This window comes from Diceros bicornis, chromosome 3 (assembly GCF_020826845.1).
Source record: "Diceros bicornis minor isolate mBicDic1 chromosome 3, mDicBic1.mat.cur, whole genome shotgun sequence".
NCBI classification, from domain to species: domain Eukaryota; kingdom Metazoa; phylum Chordata; class Mammalia; order Perissodactyla; family Rhinocerotidae; genus Diceros; species Diceros bicornis.
In genome coordinates, this window is record NC_080742.1 from 71,586,806 (window position 1) to 71,607,489 (window position 20,684).

General features: G+C 39.7%; 1 protein-coding gene across 3 annotated transcripts in view; it reads right to left on the minus strand.

Annotated features, from left to right (window-relative positions):
* The window catches only part of FAM3C (FAM3 metabolism regulating signaling molecule C), a 46,438-nt gene extending 26,239 nt beyond the window's left edge, over positions 1 to 20,199 (minus strand). The window contains exons 1-4 of one of the 3 annotated variants that reach the window (XM_058529022.1): positions 20,066 to 20,199; positions 12,326 to 12,516; positions 8,204 to 8,258; positions 1,838 to 1,942 (exon numbers count right to left, since the gene is read on the minus strand). In XM_058529022.1, coding sequence (XP_058385005.1) covers positions 1,838 to 1,942; positions 8,204 to 8,216 — 118 coding nt within the window. In that variant the 5' untranslated portion in view covers positions 8,217 to 8,258; positions 12,326 to 12,516; positions 20,066 to 20,199. Of the gene's footprint in view, positions 1 to 1,837; positions 1,943 to 7,331; positions 7,397 to 8,203; positions 8,259 to 12,325; positions 12,517 to 20,065 lie in introns of those variants that run through there. The other 2 variants (XM_058529018.1, XM_058529023.1) reach the window with 2 other exon arrangements.
* Between the last annotated feature and the right edge of the window lie 485 nt (positions 20,200 to 20,684).

Below are 20,684 nucleotides of genomic sequence, written 5' to 3' on the forward strand. Positions count from 1 at the left end.
ACAGAAACAGTCTGGCCTAGAGATGAAGATGCAAACTAGGCCAGACACTGTGGCTTCACCCTTCATTCGTCTTTCTGAAAACAGTGGGTCTTCTCCTGGAGTAATTTGTCATTTGTATCAATGGTCCTATAGCCTTCCTTCCCTCAAGGATCCATCTTTTCATGTCTGTTCAATCTCTTCCCATTGATTTGTCATTCACTGAATCTTTGCCCAAGGCCTATAGACAAGTGAAAGCCTCTCCATTACTTCAAAAAAGAAAAAAATGTTCATCTTGCTTCTGCCTCAAGCTACCATCCATAATCTTCTTCCCTTACCATCAACCTTTCTTAGAAGAACTGATTATACACATGGTTTCCACAGCAAACCTGAACAAGTCCTCAATGCCTTCAATGTGGTGGCTGCCCCATCATTCAACTGAAATCAGCTGCTCTCTCAAAGGCCACCAGGCTGGCCTCTTTCTAGTAACAGAAGTATACAGACTAGAAGAAGTCAAGTCAAGTCTCACTATACTTTGCAATAACTACTCTTTGCTGGATCCTGGATACTTTATTTTAAGATGGGTGTTGAAAAACAGGCAGTTCAGGAGGAGAATAACCAGTACGTTAAGAGGAAAGGTTGAAAGGGGAATTCCACAACTTAAAAAGATGAAAATTTGTAAAAAGATGGCCTAAAGGAGTATGACTACAACTGAACTATTTGAGGGATCATTAATGTTGAAGAGAGCTCCAGCAGGTAGAAGCAAGATCAGTGGATTGAAATTACTTGCGAGTATAAAAGGCAGAATTCAGTGCAATACAAGGAAGTACTTTTAAGTAGACATTGTAAGAAAAGTGACTGGAAAATGTTTATACAGAAATCGATGACTACATGTCAGAATCGTCTAAAGCCTTGATACTCAGTAAGTGGTCCATGGATAGGAACCTCAACATCACCTGGGAGCTTGTTAGAAACGCAGAGTCTCAGGCCCCATCCAGACACTGAATCAAAATCTGCATTTACCAAGATTCCCTGGAGATCCTTTGACATTAAAGTTTGAGAAGCACTGGTTTAAGAGAGTTTTGAAACTAGATGTGAGAGGGAGTGAATTAGGTTTGGAGGATCCCTTCCAAATATTAATTTATGGAAAGTAAAACTCACTATTCTAGAGATCTGAAAGTTGTTTCATCCAATTTCTGCCTACTACATCAAAATACTGTTTCTAGGTTTCACAGTCTCACCTTTCGTGTGTAATATTTTAATACCTTAAACGACGCTTCAGCCAAAGCTTATTCAAACATTTCAAACGTTAACTTATTTTATTAACTTAAAGATTTTGTTAAAAACTGAGTTACGGTAGCTTACAATGGTATGTTTACAACATAGCATTAAATAAACTGGTAAAAAGAAAAATATTGCAGGAGGAAAATAAGGGTAGGAAAGCAAGATGGGTTTCTACGGCTGATATTTAAAATGCATTATCATGACTCCCAACTGCTTGCTAATTGAGGGCTGGATTTGGTTCCAAGTTTTCTAGAAGCCAACTCAAATAGGGTGTGATATCTTCTAGAATGTGCAATTGGAATATCATGATTAATGTTCTTAAGCATGTATAAAATAGATCCCATTAAATATATTCAAAATGTTGAAGAGAAGATTCATGCTTTATATTGAATTAATTTCAAGACTTTCTATTGTGTATTTTAGAACGTTCTAATGAATCACACTTACTGATATAATTACATTTTCTTTTCTAGACAGACCAAATGGCAGAGTGACTCAATGTTGATTGCCAATAAAAATTTAAAAGACAATCACATCAAAAATAAGATTTAAAGAAAGGAAAAAAAATGAAACTTACCAAATAGATTTCCTAAACTTGCATCCATTTTTATTTCAAATACTTGAGAAATAACATAAAATGTCAGTAAAAATACTGCCACGGCTACCACCAACTTTGCAGCACCTAGATAAAGGGCAGAAATAATTCAGCATGAGCCTATGTGTCCACAGAACTTGTATTATATAGCATTTCACTGAAAAAAATTGTTTATAAAAAAATGTTTTAAGACTAATAAATTTCTACTTTTCAGCTATTGGATCTTAATTATACGTAAGTTAAAACAAAAACGGTACCAACAATCCATCAAGATAAGGGATTTTCCTGATCAAAGAATTATCAGATTGCTTAGCAATCTAGACAAGGAATTGCTTGAGCCATCTGCCTATTGTACATGCAAAAGAATGACTTGCCAGGGCTGGCCCCGTGGCTTAGCAGTTAAGTGCGCGCGCTCTGCTACTGGCAGCCCGGGTTCGGATCCCGGGCGCGCACCGATGCACCACTTCTCTGGCCATGCTGAGGCCGCGTCCCACATACAGCAACTAGAAGGATGTGCAACTATGACACACAACTATCTACTGGGGCTTTGGGGGGAAAAAAAAGGAGGAGGATTGGCAATAGATGTTAGCTCAGAGCCGGTCTTCCTCAGCAAAAAAAGAGGAGGATTAGCATGGATGTTAGCTCAGGGCTGATCTTCCTCACCAAAAAAAAAAAGAATGACTTGCCATCAATTGCTGGCCAACTATACTAAAGTATCATGGCTAATGGAACATCACAACCAAGTACGTTGGATGATGCATTCCTAATCCTTTTCAAATATAAAGGGCAATACTATACAGGGATGATACAAAAACACTGGACCTTCTGGAGATACTAAGGCAACAGAGCAGGATGTTCACTAAGTTGGGAGTTCTCCAGGGAAATGTAGCAGGTTTACTGTCCTATCACCAACCAACATCTTTCTTGGAGCTACACAAATACTCCTGGTATGGTGAACAACAAAGTGCTCCTCCTCCTACTTAATACTTAGTTTAAGACAGGTCTTCTCAACTCCTGGAGGTCTTAATCTGGCACCTATCACATTATGCTTTATAATGTGACTACACGGTAAGCTCTGTGAAGACAAACTCTTAGTCTTTCATACCTTTATATCTTACCTTTATATCTTTAACCATTTCTGAGTGCCTTACAAATAGTTAACACTGGTAACTTTAAGTAATTAACTGCTTAATATGAAACATCATTTGTCCTATTTCTCCATAGCTAAGCAAATCTAGGAAAGAAAAGGAAAAACTGCAAGATAGGAAAGGAAATGGAAAATGACAGGAAAGAAATGTCTTCCTTTTACCCTTAGGATTTCAGAGCCATCTCATTGGTTATTCAGGAACAATATTAACATTGTCTGTACAATCTCCATTCCCCTCTCTTACCAAAAGTTTAATTTATATTGATCTAAAAGGATCAGCAGTCATCTCGCCATCCTTAAGGAATCAAAGGCCCAGAGGTGGGGCAACCACCCAGGATTACAGGTAAATTAGCGCAGCACAAGGACTGGGATCCAGGGATCCTGACGGAGCCTGTGCTTTGCACAGTACTCTGTTCTAACTCCCAATTACTACAGTCTCCTGAAAATCTACCCAAACCCAACTTACTGTGTAAGGAAGATTAGGAAAGCACTATGTTCATTCTAATTTCATAAACCTAGAGATTAGGACTGCATTCTTAGAGGAGGGAAGTGAATGAACTGATGATGCTCGGAAAGGCTGATGACACTGAGAAGCAGTCATTTCTCAGAGCTACTCATTTCTATTTAGAACACTATATAAATACAGAAATGAAGTGGCAATGAGGAAGCCTAACCACGAGGTTAACCAACCCTACCCCTCCTCGGTTTCTTCTCTTCTCCCCTCCAAAAACTGCGCTTCCTGTTTTTAAGAGCAACTACAAGTTGCCTAGATTTTTAGTGCATAAGAGAGCAAAATTCATGAGGCTTTGAACTCATCCCCCTGCTAGGATCTAGCACAGTGCGTCATGCATAGTAATACCCTCAACCAGTGTTTGCTAAATAGACGAATGGTAACAGGTGGCATATTCCTTCTTGCTTACTTAAGACAAGGGCTTAAAGATTATACATCACATGACAGTCTTAACATCTTATTTTCTAGCAATTATGGGCAGGTGCAACTATAGATAACCCTTCCCTGTCCCTTAAAGCAGATAGATGAAATCTTCATTGTTCAAGACTGAAATATTAAAATGATCAAAATATGAAGTTCATGTGAAAGTTCTAGACTGAATTCAATACAAAGCTAAACCTGAACTTACACTAAATAAGCTTTATGCATATATATCACATATACATAAATATATACACATATACATACATACACACATATATAATATACACAGACATACATGATTTACTTAGTGCCTACTATAGAGCTAAATGCTTTATAAGCATAATCTTACTTGCACAGCTTTTCAAGATATTATATTAATAACTATATATATTCAGTCTACTGAATGAGAGAAAACATTTGCAAATCACATATCTGATAAGCAGCTAATATTCAAAATATATAAAGGACTCCTACAACTCAACAGCAAAAAAAAACCAATCTGAGTTAAAATGGGCAGAAGATCTGAACAGACATTTTTCTAAAGAAGACATACAGATGGCCAACAGGCACAGGAAAAGATGCTCCACATTGTTAATCATCAGGGAAAGGCAAATCAAAACCACAATGAGATATCACCTCATACCTGTTAGAATGACTATTATCAAAAAGACTAGAAATAATAACAAGGTTGGCAAGGACGTGGAGAAAAGGGAACTCTTGTGCACTGTTAATGGGAATGTAAATTGGCACAGCCACTATGGAAAACAGTATGGAGGTTCCTCAAAAAATTAAAAATAGAACTACCATATGATGCAGGATTTCCACTTCTGGGTATTTATCCAAAGAAAACAAAAAAACTAATTCAAAAAGATATATGCCACGTCCATGGGATATATCCCATGTTTATCGCAGCATTTTTTACAATAGCCAAGATATAGAAACCTAACCTAAGTGTCCATCAATGGATGAATGATATAGAAATTGTGGTGTGTGTATATATATAATGGAATATTAGCCATAAAAAGAATGAAATCTTGCCATTTGCAACAACATGGATGGACCTTAAGGGTATTATGCTAAGTGAAATAAGTCAGACAGAGAAAGACAAATATTGTATGATCCTTCTTATATGTGGACTCTAAAAAAACGAGGTAAAAAAAAAACTAAGCTCATAGATACAGAGAACAGATTGCTGGTTGCCAGAGGTGGGGGTTGGGAAGTTGAGAGAAATGGGTGAACTGCTTTTGTTTTTGTGGTTTTTTTAGTTTAAATAAATTGAATTAATAAAAGAAAGATGACAATCCTCTCTGAGGGAGGACCTGCAAAGGGTGTGCCAGGATAGTGGCCTCACCCATCTCAACTGTCACGTGCTCCTTCATACACTTAAGGACTGACAATACTCAACAAGCTCTAACAAGAGGCTCAGGATAACCCCTGCCCTGCCCCCAAAGAGCAGACTGTTTGATCTCTAACAGCTTAACGCTGATGATATTCAGAAGTCTGTAGCTCTGAAGTGACATTAGTTCATTTCCAGAGTTTAGCTATAAAACACAGACTAAGTTATGGTATATTAGGTTTCAAGGAAATTCACACTGCCTTCCATTAAACTGTATGAGGTTAACAAATATACTGGATTCTGGGGGCACATATTCTGCTAAAAATCACACATCAGCCATCTGTCATACCCGCATGGGTATAGCTAAATCAAGGCTCTAAAGGTGAATGCATTGGTTGGAATATCAGTGTCTCAATTACAGCACAGTTCATCTGGGGCAGGAGGACGGGGTTTTGACAGGTGGTGACGATGAGAGGAGCGGGCTCCCTTCTCAGTTGACCGCAGGACAGCACACACTCGGGTGTCTGTCGTGGGGAAGCCAAGCAGCAAACATCCCCATCACAGTAAACCATTTGTTTTAATGAACCAAGCAAATTCTCAGGAGTGTGACATTAAAGCCGCAGATGTATCCACTGGAAAAGCAGAAGGTTAGCAGATTCTCAGGGAAAAGGGGAACTCCCCAGATGCCAAAAAGCAGAAGCAGGGTATGCTCCTCTCAGCCTTCCATCAACACTCAAAGAGCTACATTCACTTTCTTGGTTTTGAAGCCCATTTTCCCAACACACAGATCTTCTAACACTCACACAACAGCCACAGCAGACCAGATGTTCAGAGTGTCAGAGCTGGGAGGGAACAGAGTCCAACTCGGTAATTTCTCAGAGAGATACCCTGGGTTGTTACGATAGGCATGTGGGTCTTGAGCAAAAAAAAAAAGATATTATTTTCATTTTACAAATAAAGAAAACAAGGCTAAGAATTTAGATCACTTGCCAAAGTGACAGGCATAACCAATCAGTGGTAGAACCAAATCTTAAACCAAGACCTGAATTCACTTATACCAGGCCATCAGAGGAGCTAGGGAGAAACAAAAGCTCTATGGGAGAGAGAAGCGAGGGGAGAAACTGGTAACAGAACAAGCAGACGGTCCCTGAGAGGAGTAGGCAGGTGAAGACTAGCAGAGCTTACGTAATATAGAGTTCTGGAGCTTCTGTTACAAACGGTCTCCTCCAGAGCTGGCCACCATCCAACCCTGGATTTGGAGGGGCCTAACCATACCACACCACAATTCCCATTCTTCCCATTTTCCATGCGATTCCCTCTTCCTTCCAGCCATGGACTACACTAATCTGAGTGTGTGCCTATTCTTCACAAACCCCAAAGCACCAACTTTAGACATTGATGCCTTACTGTAGGAATAATGGCTATAAGGATATTTCAAAGCAACCAGGTATTTTTTTTTAAAGAGATTAATTAGTCTAAAAGCAATAAGCTAATAGCTAATCTTCCTTATTCATTCATTAAAGGCAGTCCCCTCGAGACCTATACTAGGAACAGTGCCAAAAATAAAATAAGCACTCGGTGAATAATTACTCATCAATTAATCTTGGTATTGTCAGAATCAGAGAAATGGACTTGATGACAAAGTTAGTTTCAACTAGAATGAACGTAGAATTATGTGAGAACGAGAAACTTGTTTTGATTATTTCAAATCACATTTAATTAAATAATGTACTTTTAAAATCATCTGGAGACATATAATCATGTCGATGCTGCTGTATTCAAAGACTTTTTTAAAAAAAAAAAAAAAGACATTACGATATGTTTTTTGAAACCACAAACAAGCTCTTGGTTTCTGGGACTATTTTTCTTTAATAATTATACAGCTACTCGAAGAAGAATGTTTTTTGTAAGTTCATGACCAAGGGATCCAGATTTTCATATTTCTACAAAACCATTTGTGAACAACCCTCAGTTATCTTTAATAATCACGATGTTTAATCACCTGCACCTGATTCTATATAAGTATGACTGAAGCAAGAGGAATTATTTGTTCACTCACCTTGACTTTAGGCACTTCTAAGAGATGCTCTCATAAAAATATTTTGTTTGCTGGTGAGATGATAACTAAAAGAAAGACCATCTTGATTTTGAGAAATTACAAGTTATCTCCTATGTTGTGCACACACTTAGAAATTCCGATGTAACATGTGCCTTTCCTCTGGGCCTTGGCTGTGCTAGAGGAGGGGCAGGGGTCACACTTACTTTCACTACAGGCAGGAAGAGGTCATCAGCCCCTCCGGTTATTTATGAATCTCTCTTTCTATAATGTTTAATGATAACTACCTGAATACTATGAACATCAAGTGGTGTTTTTCAATTTCCTCAATATGCTGCCTAAAGAACAGATGTCCTTACACATAACCTCACTTACACCGATTGAACGTGAACTAGCAAATACGTAGTCACTTATGCAAAAACACGTTTTATTGAATCCTTCACATACACTAGTTTTAACTTCAGTACACACATAGGAAAGAGTTAAGCTTTTAAACTTTACAACTCATTTTTCTCAACAAGCTAGAACTTAGCAAAAACAAAAATCAGCCTCTCTAGGTTGTCCAATTGTTCTTTATATGGACATTTTATATATACTATTAGGCAAATAAGCTTAATGTATAAGAACATTAAAATCATAACTTAAATATTTAGCATAAATAATTTTAATGAGTGCCCCGAAAAACTTATGTAACATTCACTAAATGTTCAATTTGTGATTTGCCAACTACTTAAAAAAGAGGCTGAGTAATGATTTGTTATATTTCAGCTTTGCACTCAATGTAGAAAAAGATTATTTACCCTCTCCTTTAGTTATTACTAAACAAACAGGTTACAGACAAAGCAAAATTATTTCTACTGAATTAAATATCTTACCTGCTACCCTCATGTCTGGTTTTTCCGTCTCTGGCACTTTTCATTAAATAAGCTCCTAAAATCAAAAGAAAAGCCAAACATCATTAGATTTAGAACGAGCACTCCTCTCTAGACTGAGTTTGATTTGGAGCGTATATATTAAAGTAACTGAGTAAAAATCATGACATTTCTAAGTATTCGACCAATATCAACATTTAATGAGAATACTCTGAGCACTGGGCCTGGCTCCCTCCACTGGACCATAAAAGCTCCTGAGACGAGGGTCGTGTCTCACACTGCTGTGTCCCCAGCTCCCCAGATGAACAAACAAATGAGGGAAAATCTGCTATCAAGCACGTGACTAGAAGATAATGCCTATTATTCTCAGTGATTATGCATCTATAGGGAACTTTTGATATTTAGTTCCAAACTGTTTTTGGAACTAAATATCAAAAGTTTGCAGCTGAGGTCCAAAGAGGTTAAGCTGCTTATCTAGTCAGGGAACAAATTATTTGTAAAAATGAGGCTAGGATTTAGGTCTGCTAGCTCCTGCTCTAGGCTTCATCTCCAACATAGACAGGATGCCACTTCATTTTTAGTGCAACATAATTCAGGTGTCACTATGATAAACACATACAGCAAAGGTTTCTTATTTTAACACCAGGGCCCTCTTCCTCTTCATATTTTCAGTTTAAGTTTGTAAAAGAATATATTCAGAAGTATAGAATTGCAATTTTAAATATTCCAGCAATTATCATTATTGACAGTATATGTTATCAAATGAAGAAATTATTCTTTGATATTATTCTAATAAGAAAGAGATGCTGGAAAAAAATCTGTGTATGTGTTATGTGTGTTTTCTCCTAAGAAATAACTCAAGATAGTGAAATTTTAAAAAGAAAATGGAAAGGCAAGTAACTGAGTTTGATAGGAAATTCATGCCCAAGTTTAGCTAAACAGTTTCCATGGGCTACTCAATCTATTGTGCAGGAAAGGAATTCAACAGAAAATTTTGATTAATGAATTACAGTAGTCAAAAGTACATATTTCTTGATTTTAGATGTATTTTGATACTGATGTTTAAATCTTGATATCTGATCTAATAAATCAAAGAATGCTTCAAATAAAAATAATGGCACAGCCCTGAAGGACAGTGAAAGGAAGAGAGACATCCAGTTTTCTTATCCATCAAGGAAGAAGTGGGGGTGGCAGAGGTGGTGAGCACCCGAAGGACCAGCACTGTTATGCTAACCCCTTTCTTCCGTCCAATCTACGCTGAAGAAAATATCAACATTTACACTAACACCGAATTGAGCATTATTGATTTCTTTTCCTTTGTTAGTTATCTGAACACTTTCCACATAATAGAACAGTCAATACTAAATATCTATTCAAACTACTTAGCCACAGGCTAGGAAAAGACTAAAAGCAAACAAGAGATACTGAAGTATCCACAAGCCATCACATTAAAACAGAAAAAAATCCTTGGCTTTTCAAATGAAAACCCCAACTGGTTATAAATCTTTTGACTTCTAGCAAAATTGAACACTACATTCATGACACACACATGCCTTTCCTCCCAGCTAATATTCCAAAATAACTTCACTCTCATCTGAGTGTGGCCTAGGAAAATTTCTTTGAAAGTGTGATAAGCAGTTGGGCAGACACTCGCTGTTCTATTTCACTGTTTCCATTACCTGCTGAGGCCACACATGTACAATTACAGTCACTGCTTCATACACCTACCACCCGTGTGTACCTCCCAACAAGCCTCCTTCTAAACTTATCACTAGTAAGACCACAATATAAGCAAGTACAATTGTCTAGCTGAATACAAATGTTTTTCATTAAAATTTCTCAGAGAAGAACATTCAGTAAAATCTCTAAATTAAAATCTCATCACACATTTTTTAGTTATTTCACTTAAGAAGCAAACTAATGATGCAAGAGTGTAAATCAGAATAAAGAAAGAGTATTGAGGGGCCGGCCTTGTGGTGTAGTCGTTAAGTGTGCGTGCTCCGCTTCGGTGGCCCGGGGTTCGCAGGTTCAGATCCTGGGCGCAGACCTACACACTGCTTATCAACCCATGCTGTGGCAGGCATGCGACATATAAAGTAGAGGAAGATGTACAGATGTTAGCCCAGGGCCAATCTTCCTCAGCAAAAAGAGGAGGATTGGCAATGGATGTTAGCTCAGGGCTACTATTCCTCACCAAAAAAAAAAAAAAGAGTATTGAATATACTCGAAAGCAAATCAAGGAGCATCTGTTTACAATGTGCTAATTCCAATTCCTTCCTAACTTGTCTTCTTAGGAGGACATTTAAAAACAAAGAAAATCATTACATATAATCATCGGGGGTAAAAAAGGAAAAACTTAATGGAATCTGGTATAAACCTCAAGCTGAACCTCCAACAATCAAATGTGGATACAACAGGTCCAGAGAAAATGAACACAACAGTATGAGGATAAAAACGCATCTGCTAGAACTTCAGAGTTCTTTAATCCAGAGGCAACAGGTGAAAGAAATGATAATTTTAATATATTCATTAAAAGGTAGAGATATAGAAATTAGAGCCACTTACCAAAACTAGAATATTGTTGGTAGGAGGAGAACATTTTTAGGATAGATTAAAACAGAAAAACAAAAACAAAAACTCTGACAGTACATTTGTGAAATACATTTGTCCCGAAAAGTGTAGTATAGGCCAAAACAACAAGCTTCAGCGTTGTTTAGGTAAATGACTGAACGAAATCAGGTTAATATGTAAACTGCACAACCATCGGGGAGTCTACTGCGAGGAGGGCCACCAGGACGCCCCCGGGGCAATGAAAAGTCAACTATTCTGGATAAACACTAAGTATGTGACTGAGACTGAAGAAGAGAGCCTAAAATTAGGATCTCAGATTGAGATACTGGATTTCTTTGAATGTCTTATAATGTAAACCTTTCCTTTAGCCCAACTATCTACTTTGGTCTAATTTAATTAAGTTTTGTTAAGATCAGGCCTGAATAAGTAGGTATCGTCCTAGAATCAATCAGCTTCAGGAATAACAGATAAAAACACAGGTCAAGTGATACTTTCATTCTTTCCTTGAGAAGTGGACTTGAGCTACATCAGGTGAATTACAAGAACACCATTCTATATCTACAAAATAAGCTATAAAAAGAATTATCAGGAGGGGAAGCTGTTGCCAGTTAACATAAACTAGGTAATAATGCATACAGCAGAGCAATTCACACATATTCTTACTTTATGTAATCTTCCTAACAGCCCTCTAGTTGGAGTGGGCGGGTATTACGTCGGCTTATAGGTGGATGAGGTTAAGGGATTTGTCTAAGGTCATATGAAGGGTAAGTAAGAAGCTGATATTACAAACAAACCCACTTCCCTTTCACCCCAGCAGCTCACTGACATACTCTAAGAAGCTTGGTGACAAAATTCCATGCCAGTCAATCTGGCTTTCCCAAATTGCTCTGGGAATTGCTAATCTCTGCTGCCAACTAGCCACTCCAGTCATTTTGACCACAACAGTTGGTCAAAATGACTAAGCTTGCGAATTAGAACCCTCTTCAAGACAGAAAAGATACAAGAAAATGAAGCATACAAACACACTCATTGATGTATTTAATATTAACAAACAACAGTAACTTAATTAAACAAGAAGAAAATACTACAAATTATACTCCACAAATATAAACGAACTATCAATCAATTCAATCCAACTTTAACTCAGTGCTGGCCAAATGCAATTTTAAATGAATCAACTGAATGAAGTTCAGATGATTCTAATATTCGTGTGAACTGGGGCTTTTTACCAGGACTAAGAAAAAAAGGTCTAAGTGCCAGCAGATAGATTTAAAGTACATTTAGGTCTAGTGATGGTTAATTATATGTGACAACCTTACTGGGCCATCAGGTGCCCAGCTATTTGGTTAAACACTATTCTGGGTGCATCTGTGATGGTGTTTCTGGATGAGATTAACATTTGAGTAAAGCAGTGTGCCCTTCTCTATGTAAGCGGACATCCAAACTGTCAGAGGCCTGAATAGAAGAAAAAAACGCTGAGTAAGGAGACTTTGCTCTGTCTACTATCTTTGAGCTGGGACATCGGTCTTCACCTGCCTTCAGACTGAAACTTACAGCATCAGCTCTCCTGGTTCTCTCCGATTGGCACTTCTGGGTCCCCTGCTTGCCGACAACAGATCCTGGGATTTCTCAGCCTCCACAACCACATGAGCCAATACCTTACAGTCCATCCGTCCATCTGTCCCTCTGTCCGTCCATCTCCTACTAGTTCTGTTTCTCTGGAAAACCCAGACTAATACAGATCCCTTCAAAATCAGAATGTAAAAGATTAAATGTTCAGTCTCAGAGCAACCAAAGAAAGAGAGAGAATACTGAAATCAAAGGGATGCTGCAACTAAGCCACAACAGTGGGGTAGGTTATTCTCATTTTATGTTTACAAACAAAAGCATGTTATTAAAAAAATTATTTGCAAAAAATACCTGCATTTATGTGAATAATATAGAGCAAGTGTTGGTAAACTTTTTCTGTAAAAGAGCCAGGTGGCAAATATTTCATGCTTTGTGGACCACGCAGTCTTTATCACAACTACTACGCTCTGCAGTTGTAGCTGGAAAGTAGCCATGTACAATATGTAAACAAATGGGCCCAGCACTGTTATAATAACACTTTATTTATGGACACTGAAATATGAATTTCATAAAACTTTCACATTACAAAATATTATTATTATTTTGATTTTTTTTCAACCACTTAAAAATGTAAAACCAATCTTGGCTCGTGGGTCATATAGACCCATGGGTCATAATTCACCAACCTGAGATAGGGGGAAAAAAAATAAAAAACAGAGGCTAGCCCAGTGGCATAGTGGTTAAGTTTGCGTGCTCCGCTTCAGCAGCCCAGGGTTTGCAGGTTCAGATCCTCGGTGTGGACCTATGCACCGCTTATCAAGCCATGCTATGGCGGCATCCCACATATAAAGTAGAGGAAGACGGGCACGGATGTTAGCCCAGGGCCAATCTTTCTCAGCAAAAAGAGGAGAATTGGCAACAGATGTTAGCTCAGGGCTAATCTTCCTCACCAAAAAAAAAAAAAAAAAGAAAAAGAAAAACAGAAACAAACCTTTGCTTTAATAAAAAGTTATCACTACAGTAGAAGCAGTCTGCTAACAAGTACCCTGTCTCACCCACATGTTCCCATACAAACATTTCTGCCAGGCTGGATAAGTTTTAGGTGAGTAGATTGCATTCACTGGAAAGAATCTTAACATTTAAAAACTCAGTACGATATCTGAGCTTCTATCACATTATATTGTGAATTTAATAAAATTTGGTGTAATTAATACTAAATGCTTAACAGAAAAAATCCATTTACTAATTTGAGAAAGTATTTTAGTACTAGTAGGAGCTTCTGATACCGAATCCTAGAAAATGGATTTTTTAAAAATTTACCCTTTTAACACACCCTTTTAAAAGTATGAACTGATCACAATTAAAGGGAAATTTTTTAAATGACTACCTAACAACCAGAAAAGTATTCCAGGTTTTTAAATGACCAAACTAACCTTACATTTTGACTAGAAGAAAAAAGGAGCAAGAAACAATGTATTTTTTTAATTTGGGAAGGGGGAGAGGAGATTTGTATGAATTCTACAATGTCAAGAATAACCACTTTTTAAAAAAATCACTGAGAAAAATATACATGTATCCACTCCTTCTGCTAAGTGGCCTTCAAACAGGTGAGACTGTAAAGCACTAGACCAAAAACTTTTAAATAATGGTTCAACAAAACCAATAAATAAGTCTTTTAGAATAAAATGTTAATGTTCTATTTAAAACATTGGGAAGAAAGCGATATGGATGCTCTATGCCAGGATTTTTAAGTTATTTGAACTAGTATCATATAGCTTTTCTTATTTTCTTAATAGCATCATACTGAAATTATATTAAAAAGAGGATTAATATCTAAATGTCGCTAGGCAACAGAAACAGAACTAAAAGTATATATGGAAAAGCACAAATGAGCCAGAAAGTGTTTTTAAACCCCAAGCCCCCTCCCGTGAACATTAACCAACACTTCATAAGAAGCGCACTGGGACTGCACTGGGTGGGTTTGGCTTTCCTCCACCGTCCACCATAAATTGCTATACCTTGTTTTTATTTGGTTCTCCTGGCAGTGAATGGAGACAATAACACCTTAAAAAACTTCTGTCTGATCTACAACAGCTAGATAAAACTCCACTCTTTTAAGAATGAAAAATGACAAAATATAACACCGACTTGTCTCTCCAGTTAAAAACCGGTTAGCGAAGCTGCCCTGCTAAATCATGCAAATGCCCTGCCTAGACCAACTTCGCCCCAGTGACCTAGTGGAGGGAGAAGCAGCCAAGCCTGATGGATTACACACACTGTATTCTGGGAGCAAAAGCATTTCAACACGATTCAACGTTAAGAATTCCATGGTACGACTCCTTCAATGTGAGTTAGCAAGAGACCTCAAGTTCTTTCCTCTTCAGAAATTTGAGACATCAGATTCCTGAAATATTTCAGGTGATCAACAAGCATTTACCCATGTTTTCTGTAAATACCTCAAGAGATTAAAAACTAAATAGACACGTGTTCTGCTTCCCCTCCCAACTTTAACATAGCTAAGCAGCGTTTTCCAGACAAAGACATGTCATTTTCTAAGATGATACCACTAAGCAGGTGGGGTTGCTCTTCACTGAATTCTCCAGTGGGGAAAGATTTGTTCTAACCTACAGATATTCCTTCTCTCACGCGGTACCCAACATGCCACCATGGCATTTCTTTCTGAGTTGGCAGCCAGAGTCCAGGTTTACTGACACAGATTTGGTGCTTACCCTGATTATCACCACTGTATCCTAAAACTACTCAATATAGCACAGCAGGTGGCTGGTGTATACGCATATCATCAGCTAGCTGGCATTAATGAAGGCTTTGGACACTCAGAAAAAAAGATAGAAATCAAATGATCAAGCCACACCTGATGTCGATGTGACATTAAGTAAATATTTCAGTGGACTGTAATTACAAAATGGAAATCACTGAAGTACAAAGCAACTAGAAATAAGACTTCCGAACTGAACAACAACACGTAAATGACTGTAAATGGGTAAAATGAAAATAATAATGGGGCCAAACTGAAGTGCATTACACCCTACAATACAACTAAGGTGCATTTTAGAACAACGTCATCAGTATCATCTTCATTACAAATAAATGTCAAGTAAGGACATCTTATATTAAATTCTATTATAAACAAGTATTTTACATGGTAAAAGGTCTGAAGAAATGTGGCATTATAATTTTTTATTTATGCTTCATAATAATCCTTTACCATAACAAGAGAGGCGGTGGTTCCTCAGGCACCTAACATTCTATTTTATTGATTCTATTTTACTGATTCTCATTTTAACGTCTTAAATTGGGATGAGGCTTAGAATCACATTTTTTTTTCCTTAGTAGCATATAAAATAATGGTGTACCTTACAAACATCTTAGATTCAGTGCAACATCATCTCTGGTTCTTTGAAGCTCTAACTACAGTGTAACTCGCAGCATGGACACCTCAATTACTGGTGGCCTTTTTAAAGTGCAAATTCCTGAGGCCAGAATCCCTAGGAGTGAGGACGAAAACATCTGCATGTTTAAGGAGCTCCCCAGGTGATTCTCATGCCCGCTCAGATCTGAGCATCTCAGATCCATAGTACACCAACCCAAACACAGAGGTTAGAGGGAAAGAGCCAGGCAGATCTAAGCCACAAAAAGCCCAAAGGTAAAAATCATGCCAAGAATTTTCATTCTTTCCTTAACAATGAATGGAAATCAGCCCGACTCTGGGCCAGGTCTCCTGTGGAGATGAGGAGGGAGAGGTGGGCAGGGAATAAATCTGGAGATAATGTGCTGAGGAGCAGAGCAGAGAACTCCTGTTTGCAATGGTTCCAACAGAGTGCTAGATTTAAAATTACCCAAATGTTTTCTTGCAGTTTTTCCTCATCTACCAAAGCAGAATTTTGCTCTAAAAGTCGTAATCCAGGGGCCAGCCCAGTGGCACAAGCCATTCGGTGCATGCGCTCCGCTGCGGCGGCCCGGGGTTCACCGTTTCGGGTCCCCGGTGCGCACCGAGGCACCGCTTGGCAAGCCATGCTGTGGCAGGCATCCCATATAAAGTGCAGGAAGATGGGCACGGATGTTAGCCCAGGGTCAGTCTCCCTCAGCAAACAAAAAAAGGAGGAGGACTGGCAGATGTTAGCATAGGGCTGATCTTCTCACAAAAAAAAAAAGTCCTAATCCAGTTGAAATGAAATGGTGATCAGATATCTGTAACTGAGAGCACAAACATACCCAAAACAGAAAACAAGGCAAAATGACATTTGGTTCTGCCTGCTCCTTCAGAGTTCTGTGATTGTTATTAAACAGTTGTAATCTAAACTACCTTAATCCTACACTACACCACCCAGGGAAAAGAACGATGGATGGATGGAAGGATAGATAGAAAAGAAAGAAAAGAAAAACATAGATCTCATTGAGAACAATGGCAAAAATAAAACTAAATATTTTAACTCTAAGAAGTTGAATATAAGTAGTGTCTAGTTCATAAATTGCTACAAAAAGATTAGAGAAAGGCACAAATTTACATACAGTATAACTATTCTCATCTCAGGTAACTATTTTACATTGTGTCAGACGAGAAGTTACAAGTTCCTATTCTGAATAAATGTTTAAGAAGTCCCCTACGTATCCACTCCACTTATATCGCCTTTCAGCAGTCTGCAGAACTGAACTGCACCAGGGCAGACACAATTCTGTCAGTCAAACTTTCTAAGTGTAGAAGGAAGAGCAGAGTGGTTCCATCTGCCCAAGGGCCCTGGATAGCACACCACTTCTACCAAAAAAACAAGAAGGTAAGTTAGCAGCCATTTGCAAAGAACAGGTAGTAAGAAGCTTCTAGTGTAAAAATGTCTGAATCAACTAAAAGATTCATTTTCATTGACCACAGATCCTTCAAAACACATTTAATGATCACTTAACTGCAGATGATGGATGGTATTGATAGTCAGGTAGTACACCTGATACCATGATACTACCTTAATAAGCCCTGTAGAACTGATTATGAAAATCAATTCAGATTCATTGCTATAAATGTCCATACAACTTTTCCTCATGAGCACACGAAACTCACCAGGCTCCATCAATGGAAGAATGACTATACAAAATGTGGTATGTATTCATACACAGAATATTATTCAGCCACAAAAAGGAATGAAGTACTGATACATGCTACAACATGGATGAACCTCTAAACACAGAAGATCACACATTGTATGGCTCCATTTATAGGGAGTACCCAGAACAGGTAAATCCAGAGAGACAGTGGTCTAGTGGTCGCCAAAGGTTGGAGGGAGGGGGGAAGGGGAATAACTGCTTAATGGATATGAAGTTTTCTTTTGGGGTGAAGAAAATGTTTTAGAACTAGACAGAGGTGACGATTGTACGACACTGTGAGTGTACTAAATGGAAGAGGCCAATGAGGAAGAGAATGCAAGAATACTGATGAGGTAGCTGTGGAAACTTAAGAGGTACTGGAACACTTAATTTCCTCTTCTGAGAGAAAGTCAGCTGACTGTATTTTAGAAGCCGAATAAAAATCCCCAAACCTTTTAAAGTTTAAAGATCTTGGGAATCCTGGTCAATCTTCCAGCCAGATTAAGAAAATAAGGTATTGCATGACGTTAACTAATTTGGTCAATGCCATTCATGAACTAAATGCAGAGCTATTGCTTAAAATCCAGACTATCTAATCCCAAGGACAGGAACCCTTCTGGACTAAGTTCAAGATAAATTTTTGCTATTGTACTCAGCTCTGAGCTAGGTGGATTTTTCTAAGACCTGAGACCAAAATCTTTTGCTTCTTGGGTATTGCACCTTTCAGCTTTCAGAAATGGGCATTAAAAAAATAAATAAAAAGAAAAAAAGAAAGATTCACTGCCTCCGAGAAAGTAAAGTAGCTTTGTGAGGGTCCAGGCTGTCTTATTCATAGCCCCCATGATTCCTATAATTACTGGCACATAGTAGGCCCTCTCATATTTTTAAATGAATATAAAAATTTTGGAATACTGAGACTCACCATTTAAAACCTAAAATATGTGGTAAAAAAATAAGACTCTTATGATCCCCCACAGGGAACACGACTTTCTGCCATTCAACAATCTCTTAGCCCTTTGACCCACTCTCCAATTACCTTTTCCTTTTTAATGTATCTTCATTAATTATGAAAAGATTAGTTAGCAAGGCTTAAGGTAGCAATCTAGAGTAAAACTTTTTAACTGTAATAAAACCTCCATTAAGTTTATTTTGAAAGTCACTTTAACCCAGTGGTGCTCAGTCTTATTTTGACTCCCTTTTAAACAGAAGCCCCCTACACTGGGGATTTGGGGGGAACCTGGCCTATGTCCTTTTTAAAGAGCCCCACTTGTGGGTGATTCTGAGAGGTCCCCAGGTTGAGAATCACTGCCTTAAACTCTTTATTTCTTACTATCAAGAAATGCTAGTCTTTAATGAGCTGAGAAAACATTACACAGAATTTGTGAAACAAAGCTTCTAAGACCTGTATAAAACTGAAAAAAACTGTGACTTAATGAGTAAACAGAAAGAGACCTCAAGAGGCTGACAGCCTTTAGAAAGAGGTAGTCAAAGATATGACTAAAAACGGATGCCGATTCTGCCAATTTCTTGTTGAATGGCTTAAGTTACTAACTTTTATTTTCGAAGTTAAATGGAGATCCCTTTGTACTCTGTAACGCACTCTAGGAACAACAGTAATGTTTTCCAAAACTTGGAAAATGTGACAGTATACCAACAGCCCCACAAAGTGGTAGAGGGCCCATGGGGTCTGGGATCCACTGTCAGCATCAACCTGTAACCTCCAGGAGAGGTCATATTTTCATCGGTAAAATTGGGAGACAGATAAAAAGACCTATTCTTTGAGCTGTGAGAAATAAATGTGCATATGAAAAGCACTTACCACAATGCCTAGGAAGCAATCTAATATTATCTAGTATCATTTTTTCTGACTAAATGAAAAAAAAAAGAAAAAGTTCAGATAGCAGTTCTGTATTACAGAAATAATTTTTAAAAAGGTAGATGATGAAAAAAAATCACAGCTGCAGATCTCAACCTCAAATCGTCAACCTGTCACACATTATTTAGATCTCGGGTCACTAATGGTCACACATGGTAGAGAACTGTGAGGATAGTAGCAAACAAATGGAAAGAAAGAAGGAATAGCCCATTCATCAGTGATATAGAACATCAATGGGCTGGATAGGTTTTAAAAATAAAAAGTACCTCCACTTTAGGAGACACTAAAACTTTGCAAGTGAGCCAAGACACCCTCCACCGAATTCAAATGCAACATTCAACTGCATCCCTGCCTCTCTAGAGCGCTCGGCCCGTGTCCGACCGCGCACGGGAGCCCCCGTTGAACGCGCGCCCCAGGTGCCAGCCCCAGGCCGAGCGCCCAGCCCGTGCGCCAGGTGCAGGCGCCGCCCCGCCCTCCGCGGAGCCCGGGGAGGGGGACGCCAGGCGGGGGCTGCCCGAGCCGGGGCGGCGGCCCCGGACCCCGGCCAATGGCGATCTGGGTGTCCCGGTCCAGCCCGCGCCCGCCCCGCGGCGGGAGGCTCCACGGCGACCTAGGCGCGCCCCGGGGCCCGCCCCCGCCCAGCGGTCGCGGAGCGAGCGGAGGATGAAGATGAAGGCAGGCGGCCGGCTCCTGCAGCCTCCCTGCAGCCTCCCCGCCCTCGGCCGCGGCTCCGTCCGCCTCCCCGGGCGTCTCACCGGCCTCCCCTCCGCCTCTCCGCCGCGCGCGCCCGCTAGCCGGCCTCCTCGCGCTCAGTCCTGCCGGAGGCCGACGGGAGCCGCCGCCGCCTCCCGCTCGCTCCTCCGCTTCCTCCCGGGCTCCTCCGGCTTCCCCTCACCCCCGAGAGTGGCCAGGAAGAAGCCAGCTCGCCGCTGGGCCTCCTCCCCCGCTTCCCCGCCGTGACCAATGGGCCCCCGCCGCCGGGAAGCCGCGCCCGCCCCCTGGCGGTGGAGGACCGAGCGGGCGCCCCGGCAGGCCGAAGGGAAGGGCCGGAGAGCGGAGGGAGGGCTCGGCGTTCCCGCCCCCGGCCCCCACTCCGCGCTGCGCAGTCTGGACTTGCCACGTGGGAGCCGCAGTGCTGGCGGCCGGCGCCAAGTAGCACCCCAGGAGAAAACGTGTCACTCCCTCTTTCCCCCTATTCACACGCATCTTTCATAATCCTAACCTTCAAGGCAGAAATTTTAAAATAACCAGTCCCATTCTAGAGAGCCACCGGCTAGGATGTATGAGATGGTCTTATCAACCTAAGATCTTGGGCAAATCTCTTTAGACTCCCTAAAAGCTAGCTAACCTACCAGGAAAATACTACCTGTCCGG